The sequence below is a fragment of the Chelon labrosus genome, assembly GCF_963514085.1.
Source record: "Chelon labrosus genome assembly, chromosome: 8".
Classification (NCBI taxonomy): Eukaryota; Metazoa; Chordata; class Actinopteri; order Mugiliformes; family Mugilidae; genus Chelon; species Chelon labrosus.
Genome location: NC_140358.1, coordinates 2,900,214 through 2,910,056, shown reverse-complemented (window position 1 = coordinate 2,910,056; position 9,843 = coordinate 2,900,214). Strand labels below are relative to the sequence as shown.

General features: G+C 42.3%; 1 protein-coding gene across 1 annotated transcript in view; it reads left to right on the top strand.

Moving 5' to 3' along the window:
- prom1a (prominin 1a) overlaps positions 1 to 9,843 on the top strand; it is a gene marked incomplete at its 5' end in the record, with an annotated part of 82,498 nt that overhangs the window by 699 nt on the left and 71,956 nt on the right. The window contains 4 exons of the mRNA XM_084549223.1: positions 46 to 228; positions 338 to 581; positions 2,954 to 3,237; positions 3,354 to 3,640. Of these exons, the coding sequence (XP_084405349.1) occupies positions 46 to 228; positions 338 to 581; positions 2,954 to 3,237; positions 3,354 to 3,640 (998 nt within the window). The remainder of the gene's footprint in view (positions 1 to 45; positions 229 to 337; positions 582 to 2,953; positions 3,238 to 3,353; positions 3,641 to 9,843) is intronic.

Here is a 9,843-nt window from a genome sequence, read left to right as displayed (position 1 = left end):
AGCTGATGGACATTCTCATCTCCATCTTCAACCCCTCTCTCTCAGCCAGAGCACTGTACCCTCATGCTTCAAGACAACAACGATCGCCCCCCTCCCCAAAAAGAGCCCACCAACCTGCCTGAATGACTACAGGCCAATAGCACTCACCCTAATCATCATGAAGTGCTTTGAGAAAGTGGTGCTGGCCCACATCCAGAGCAGCGTATCGGACACACTGGAGCCTGCAGTGTGCCTATCGCGTCAACATGGTCATACCACACAAACTCACCCACAAGCTGTCTACATTAAGACTGCACCTCACACTCTGTGACTGGCTCCTCGACTTTTTGACTGCCAGGTCCCGGTCTGTGTGGATTGGGAACAGCTCCACGAACATTGGCACCCCACAGGGTTGTATCCTCAGCCCCATCCTGTACACCCTGTTCACCCACGACTGTGTTGCCTCACACAAGGATAACACCATCCTGAAGTTTACAGACGACACCGCAGTGACAGGACGCATCACTGGCAGGGACGAAGTAGCCTACAGGAGGGAGGTGGCCAGCACAACCTCACCCAGGGACAAGACCAAGGAGATGACAGTAGACATGAGGAGGGATAGATGAATTGCTGTTTGAAGTGAGCTTGAAGTGAGTGAGGTGAGTAGCTTTAAGTCCCTGGGGGTCCGCATCACTGAAGACCTCAGCTGGACACTGAACACCACACAGCTGGTCAAGAAGACTCAACAGCTGCTGTACTTCCTGAGGAGACTGAGGAAGTTCAGCATAAGATCCTCTGCAACTTCTACAGCTGCGTTGTTCCGAGCATCTTGACCAGTTGCATCACCGTGTGGTACAACAGCACTACAACTATAGACCGAAAACGTCTGCACAGAGTGGTGAAGACTGCAGAGAGGATCACCAGGACTCCACTCCCCTCTCTGCAGAGCATCTATCAGCATAGAGTCCACAGGAGAGCTGCCTCCATCACTAAGGAAGTCACCCACCCCCAACACGGACTGTTCACGCTCCTACCCTCAGGCTGGAGGTACTGGAGTGTGAAATGTAGGACCTCGAGACGGAAGAAGTCCTTTTTCCCCACTGCCATCAGACTGCTTAACAGCTAGCAAGAGTCTAGATTCATTGACTAAAATCATGGACTACTCATGTCATACAATGCACTGTTCACTGTTTCTGTTCACATTTCAGTTCATTGTTTATTGTTGACATTCCCAGTTACACATAGTTGCACTAGTTATTTTATATTTTGTATTATATCTTTCTATGTTCTATTTCTAAGATTTTTTTTATATTAGGCATTTGGGTGGACGGCAAAAGAAGAATTTCTTTGTACAAGGAAACATGTCTCTACACTCTGCACATGACACTCTTTGAATCTTGAATCTTGAAATCACGGGCACTCTGTATGAAACTTCTCCCTGCTTGGTAAATCATATCAAATATGGAATAGTGTCTCTATTCGACAACAAAAAAAAGTATAAACAAAATTTCTTTTAGTTCCCGTAAGCCACGGTTTACACCACTGCTGACCTCACCTGTCCTGAGTCCTGGACCTGTGCAGGAGGTCAAATCTGCAGCAGACATTCTTAGAGGGCTAAGCTCCTTACACTGATCAGGACTGAGACAAGCCTCAGCTCTGTCACCACTACCAGCAAGCTGTCTTAATAAAGGAAGGCAGGAGTAGTAGTAGTACTTGGAGAGAATCCAAAAAAGAATATCGGCCACTTGCAGCACAGAAAACTAAACTCTGCTGTCTATATTTTTCACATGTTTTCAACTGGAAATCAGTTTATGGATAGGTTATGGGTCCTCAACTCAGCGTTATCTCTACAACTAAAAGTCCCCATCAGCCCCTCTGCAGGAGTAATGAGTGTGAAGGAAGGCACTCACAATGAGCGATCAAAGGTTTCCACACAGGAGCCCCTCCTGTCTCCAGGAGTCGCGGCCCCATGTGCTCCGGAGAGCGAGGACAAGGACGTTATTGTGTAAAGAGACAGAAGCAAAGCCCACCTGTTCGCTGCTCGGCCAATCAAGTCACCCCTTCTGAGTTAAACTGCAGGTATCTTCTGTCTGCCCACTGGGTGGAAAAGAGGTCAGAGGTCGACAAGACAGAGCGCTCCTGTTAGCAAGAAGGAGAGAAAAGAGCTTTGAGATACGTGTCTCTGAAAACTTTTAAACTTACAAAAAATGAATATCTTGAAGGTGTTTTAAAGTGTCTAATAAGTAAAAAAAATAATAAAAAATGAACCCATGTTACTTTAACTCTTAGACCACCACTAGACCACCAACCATAGTCAACCATGTAACGGTATTCCCTGGTGGTAATGGCCTCTTTTAGCAGCGTAGTGCTCTGTGCCACAAAGTAAAAATGGTTTGGGAATTTTTGGAAGAGTTCAAGGTGTTGGCTTGCCATCCAAAATTCCCCAGATCTCAGTCCAATCCAGCAGCTGATGGTCTGGACAAACAAGTCTGATTCATGTAGGGCCAACCTCACAACTTGCAGGACTTAAAATAATCTGCCGCGAATGTTTTGGTGTCAGATACAATAGCACACCTTCAGAGATCTAGTGGAGTCCATGACTTGATGGGTCAGGGCTGTTCTGGACATAATGGTCATAATGTTATGGCTGACATAGTGTGTTTTATGTAATTCACTGATCTGGCTCTGTCTCTATAAACTCCCACAGCCAAACATTGTTAAAAACCACTTCTTCTTTACAATATATCCGTTTTATTGTAAATGTAAAGTTAATGTTTCTAAAATGATCCAGAAGGCCGTGAAAACAAAATAAAAACAAAACATTGATAGACAATGTGTGATAATGTTAGACAGTGAAATGTGGATGAACAACACACATTTCTCTTTATCAATACATACACAAGTAGCCTAAAACTGACTGAAGCTGGATTTAACTGATCAATAACTGATTAAATAGATGTTCTCTAACATCCAGCCTCCTCTCCCCGGCAGGAGGAGCGCTTCCCTCTGGACCAGTCCTCGGCGGCGCGCACCCCGGCCCGCCCGCTCCCGTGACGCAGCGCATCCCCGTGCGCACAGATGCCGGAGTGGAAGCGACAGGCGCGCTCATCTCGGTGGGACTGAACGCGTCGAGGACCGGAGATTGGAGGGGAGAGGAGTAGATCGCGTCCGTCGAGGAGCCTCAGTCCGCGGGGAACGATGCTCAGAACGAGTCTCTCCGCGGGCAGCAGGACTTAAAAAGCTGCGCTCCATCCGCCGGTACACTTTTCTATTTACCCTCATCCTGTCGGCTCTTTATCTCCCCGATAAGAGACACAAGAAGAATTCAGTCAGTCGTCGTGCAGTTTGCTCGCTCTTTGAGTATTTAACTCCAGCTGGGTGACAGATCGGGGTATTCCCTTGGACAAGATGTGGAAACCCGGGACGACTCTGCTGCTGCCGCTGCTGCTGCTGGTGATGGTGTGGGTGTTTTCAGCGACCGGTGAACTCCAGCAAGAGACGGAGCCGCGAAGACTGCCACCCCCGGGAAAGTTGGATTTCGGTTATGTGCCCGCGGGAGTTTACGAGACGCTCGCCCATTACGAACCGGGACCGATAGGGATTCTGTTCCACCTGGTGCACGCCTTTCTGTACGCGGTGCAGCCCAACGCTTTCCCACACGGTAAGCATCCGCATCCGGGCTCACAGTAGCTAGGGGTACGTGAAATCCATGGAGAATGAGACTGAAAACCTGAGTAATATTAATGGAATTCAACGGAACGTACTTTGATGGGTTCCTTTAAGTTAAATCTGACTTAAACCCGTGTATAACTGCAGCAAACTGTCTTTTTATTTAAAAGTGCACACACAAACCTATTAAAATTGGTTTTATGAGTGATTATAAATCAGCAGCGTCTGTTTCAGTTGTTATCTTCATTGCGTAAAAAGCTGTCACTTGAGGATTTGTTGCCCATTTGTGCGTCACGTCCCTCCACGCAGCGCGCGTCTCCTTTTGCGCACTGGATGTTGGTGTTTTTTTGCCGGCGGCGCACTTTGTGTCAGGATAATTACAGTTAATGATGCTCTTGCTGACAGCACATGCTCAGTGGTCATTTCGCGTGTGTGTGAATATTAGTTGACCCACCCAAAAAGCCTCAACCCGCGCGTCCCTACATTTAATGCAATTAGACCTGACTGCTTAAACACATCCAAGAGTTGTGTTTAATTGGGTCTCGGATGCTGAAATGACGAGGCTCCCCTTCCATGCCTCTCAGTCTGTGTCCGTACTCCATCGGAACATTTTGCAGATTAGTAGCTCTCTGAGTCACCTTGTTAATTGAGTAATCCCATAAGCCCCTGCGCCATATGTTGTTGGCCTTTTAGTTTTCAGTTTGTCACCCGCACTCGGGGGCTCATGGCCTAATCCTGTGGAGCACACAAGACCACTGCTCAGTGAAGCTCATTCATGGGTGCAGCCACCAGAGGATGAAAAAATGGAAGTCATGTGGAAATTGTTGGGTTCATAAACAGTTATTTGGTTTTGGTCATCTCAAAATCTAGATGTTATAAAGAAAATGCCATCTGCTTTTTAACAGAATTAATTTGTGCATAGATTTTTAAATCTGAATACACTCCATTAGTTTGTGGCTGGAGGTGGTGCAGACGCAGTGTGGAGGTCTGTTCAGGCCGAGTGGACACGGGTGTCTCCAAGTCACAATGTTCTATTCCAGCAGAAATTTAAAGAAGGAATCGCTGCAATCCTACATTTAAAAAATGCAAAAAATAAAAATAAATAAATAAAAATGTCCAGTTGTTGCTCATCTTCAAATCACATCTTATTTAAAGAGACAGTTAAACCCAAAGCACCAAGAGTTGATGCAACAGCAAAGCCGCAACACCTTTGGCAACGCAAAGTAGGGAAGGTACCAAAGTCGCTCATCACTTTTTTGGCTGACAGCTGATTGCAAGTGGACATTCCTGGTTTTGGTTACCTTGGTAACACCCTTATTTTCCACTTCAAGAAGTTGTGTGTGGAAATATTGATTGTGTGTGGACGGAGCAAGTCTCGGCCTTAACTGTGACAATTCAGCCAGTTTTCTTTCAGATCAGACAGGTCTTAGATCAGCTAAGCTAGCTCTTTTTGCCATCACTGCTCTCTGTCTGAAAAGAAAATACTGACGCTCCATCTGGATTCACCTGACACTCTAAGCTTGATATAAGCACAGTGAATTTGGTGGTAGGAATTAAAATTGTGGACGTTTAGGGGAATTTATCGCTACCATTGGTCATTGCCTCAAAATTGAGATTAGTTCAGGTTGGTACCGTTCGTGTTGCTAAAGGTTATAGGACAACTCGTTGAATGGCATTAACAATAAATGGCATGTTGTTGCCACATCACTGCTAGCATTTCTAGTGTGTACGCTCCTTTAGCTAAAAAGGGTTATAAGATCCTGCTGCTTCTGTTTAAATTACTGTCACATAATGGCTACAACAAACCTATCATTGTTTATTTTATCTTTTGTTAATGAGTAGATAGAGGTTGGGTTTTTGTTACAGAAAATTATCAAAAATGCTAAAGTTTATAGTGTTTACATACTATCCTGCTCATTCATATTAAAAGAGATGACAGTGTCTACAATGTATATCTCTGCCAACACAGAATGATCAGAAATCTGGATCAGGTGTTTCTTTCACAGTTCTTGAAACAGAAAAGGAGAAAATTCATCATTTACCAAACCAACTGTTGATTAATCTACTGTTACTTGGCAGAAATTTGACTTTGGTAGTGGAAAAAATGAGAAAACTGGGCTGCAGTGAAGGAGAATCACAATGCCACATTATTTAATGAGTGGAAACATGTTGGATTAAACGCCATGGAGTATGGACTATGGATAAAATGAGTCTGTTTGCCATCTTAATTAGGTCAGTGAAGGCATCACGAGTGAACTGGTAGAAGTCCCTTCTGAAATGCAGTTTAGGATCAGGCTCTTGTGTGCTGTGTGCAAATTACAGACGGATGGATATCACAGATTTAGTAGTCGGCATCAAAACTGCAATTTCCAACACCAGATTTGATCAGTAAGCAAGTAAATAAACAATCAAGTGACTGCATTTAATATGTAAATGCAAATTTTTGGAAGACATATGAACAGCACCAAGCTCACATTGTGAGCAACTACCATGTTAGCCTACACAAGCTAACATTAGGCCTTTTGATGAGTTAATATAAATTTGTGCCTTCAAATGCGTGTGAGCTTGTGGTACGTACACAAAATGTTTTGCATTCAAGTGGTAACATCAGCCGCAAGTTGTGAGAAAACCGCTGCTAGGCAACTGCTGCTGTCTCGAAGCCATCAAGCCATCATTAGTTAGCAAGCTAACTGCCAGTTAGCTAAATGTAGGAAGAGTAATGGCATAATGAGAGGATGAGAGAATATCCACAAAATAAAAACACTGTACAACTACATTTCAAAATCTACCATCCACTTTCTGTGTTACCACGAGTCAAAGCCTTCACAACTTCAGTTTGGCCAATTTGCAGGACTGTAAGTGGAACAACAAATTCCACTTTTTGTGAAAGTTTGTGAACACCACAAGAGGCAGACATTCATATTCATTTAAATGCACCCTCTCACCTTAAATTCATTCAGATGTCTGTTTTTGAAGATAAATTTGTGGAGCTTCCTACAACACTTTGAAACCCTTCTGTTAGTCAATAATTTAGCTTTTATTCATTAAAGCTGCATTTGTTTTTTTAAAATTACAACTCTAATATCAAACCTTAATATTACTCTGAGTATCAGACATTGTCGAACAACCATAAGTCATTAAGAGTCTGCTTTGTTCAGAAAGCTTCTAATTTAAATCAAAATTAGATAATACAAGTTAGAATAAAATATGCATTTTATTCTAACTTGTATTATTGCAGCTTTCTTAGACAGTATTAAGGTTTGGAGAACGTTCTTTTTTTCTAAAACATAAACTGGTTTCTAATCTTAAGTCAATTGCAGATTCTTCAGCACCAAAACTCAAGAATCAAATTATAATTTCACTCACTATGTGACTTCTCACTGCAGATGCTAAGCTTTGTCTTAAGTTTTTGGGGATTTAAGTCAAAACAATCAGCTACTCGTACCAACCTGTTACGTCTCTCTAACCCTGTAAACGACTGTGAGATGAACATTGTGTCGTGTAATTAGAGGCAACCAATCACCACATCTTTTATAATCACCGTGTGACATTTTACATTGTAGAACATCTTTATAATCTCATGAATGTTTGATTCAGTCCACCGATGTGTTCATCAAGGCACGCAGGCTCCGAGCTCGTAGGAGGTGTTATTAGTGAGGCAGCAACAAATGTCTGTCATGGACGCCCACACAAAGTAAATGAACGGCGACATATTTCCAACGATGATTTTTTAAATCAGCCTTTCGCTGCTGCGTGGAAACCCACAGGAGCTGTTGGCGCCCCACCGCCTCCGTCACACCAACCTATACTCTCACCAACACACAACATGCCCATATGCAGGCATATGACATACAGGATCTGAAGCCCTTTTCACACAATGAAGACACAATATTCATGGATTCATGGGGACCTTTTAGTCATACAGATGCTCTATATTTATTAAAATATAGCAGGAAATGTACAGAACAGACCCCTCAATATCTCACACCTGCCACAAGAGAGGAGGTTGGGGAAGCAGCTGTGAGTTGAAAAAGGAAAAGATCTGAAGGCAGAGGAGAGCTTTCTGTTTGCTGACAAGCTGCAGAACTGAAAAAAAAGATCCTTGCCCCCTCTTCTCTTTCAGAAAATCTCTTGTTGACAGTACCGCTGCATAGACGTGCCTTTCCTAGATATTCCCTTAATCATCAGTGCTGTTGAAATGAAGGAAAGTTTGAAAAATAGTCTCTAAAATCATAAAAACTTGTTTACATTATTTCATAACTTATTCAGCTGGTTTTTGTTACATCAGCGAACTTCTGCTTGTTGCAAACAAACCTTTTAAAAATCTTACATGATCTCATGTATCATTATTACTTTCACAAACAGCTGGGAATATTAGGCCAAGCTAAAAACAAATAAAGGTGTGCTTATTGACACTGAGGGACTCTCAGCTGCTGCGTTACCAACTGGCGATATCCAGGACTGCAGTTCCCTAAATGTCCACTTGAGGGTGGCTCTGAAAGTGAGTCAATATCCATAGACATCCATGTCAGTTTTGAACTTTGGAGAACAAATAAACAGGTTTACGTCCTGGTACAAAAACAGTAATGGTCATATAGCTAATTTCTTGAGTCATAACTATATAGGGGACACATTTTTATATAACTAACCTGTTTGAATTAAACTGAGTCCAAAAACTATGCATAATTAAGGGTGTGGCTGCTTTTAGTGACAGGTGGCTGCCCTCACAGGTTGCTAGCTGTCTGCCTCGGCGTCACCCACCCGATTCACGCTCCAGCTCTTTGTCCATTTTTGAATCAGCTGGGGTGGAGTCAGGTACTGCCAACATGGCGGCTAGCGGAGACACCACACTGAGCTTCAAAATTTTTTAATTCATTGACATCATGGGTTTGGAAAATGTTTTCCTGGTACTTACATCCTATATATTGAAATAAATTGTTAGTAAATGGATAATCTGGATATGCAACCAAACATAATAAATTCATTCAGCTCACTAGCCAACATATTATTAGATTTGTCTACTAAAAGAAAACCATTGCTTATAGGTCACTGATAAATAATAATAAAAATAATTAAGTGAATGTAGTGAAGTTTAGTATTGGGAATAAATCAGTTGAAAATGTTCAACCATCAAACATTAAAAGCAGCATTAGATGGTAATTTTTATCTGACATTTGATTCAGACTTCTGCTCAGGGAGTGGAACAGAATGTTACTTGGTTTGAACTAGTAAAGTTACTGAAACGTTTGATTCATTTCTTCACATTTAGTTCAGACAAGTCCACACATAAAATCCAATATGGCACATGTGCTTTTTGAGCCATTTTACTTTGTTCCTGGGCTGAGAATAGTTTATTTTGAATAGTTTATTTTCCTCCCAAATGTATAAAAACTGTAAATACGACATATTGATGTAATTCTTATGATTCGTTTTGGTGTAAATCAGCCATCTCGTGAGAACAGAAGTCTTTTAAGCTCCTTCTGCAGTAGTATCATTTCATGCCTGTGGGTGAGCTCGGCTGGGGAGTTGATTGCATCCACCATCATGTAGCTGATCCCCTGTTGGAAAGTGTTTTCTCATTAGCATCTGTGTTCCCTCTCTTCAAGAAACCTTGTTAAGGTAGAGTCCAGACAGCAGAGGTCTAATGAAAATCAGCCGTTAATTCACCCATCTGCAGTGAAGTAAAAATACTGCGGTGCAAGGTAGATTCAAACAGATCAGGTTAAATAGTCCCTCCACGTGCTTGTCACTTAATCCCGGTGTGTTTTCGCCAGCACAGAAAACACTAAAGCATCTTTGGTGATGCTTGAAAGAAACTGCAGACTTCAAAAGATTTCTAACCCAGGACAAGGATGAGATCGAGACGCCTCCTGAGGTGCATCAGAGATTTAGTGGAATTACAAAGTAGCAACCATTTATTTTTTATGTCTTTCATGTTCTGAGAATGAAATATTGATAAAGCTGAGTCTGTTTAAGGTTAAACACTAATAAATCTCAAATATGACAGGAAAATAATGGTCAAACATTGGAGTATTTTCGCTTTACCCTGCTATTGTCCTTTCTTAGTAAATATTTTTGCTTCTCAAAAGTTGACAGCTTGCTGGGACTTCACATTTCCCCAAAATACAGTACAAAGCCTGCAGTCACACATTAAAAAGCAGCAAATAAATGCAGCAGAGCGAAGATATTCTGACT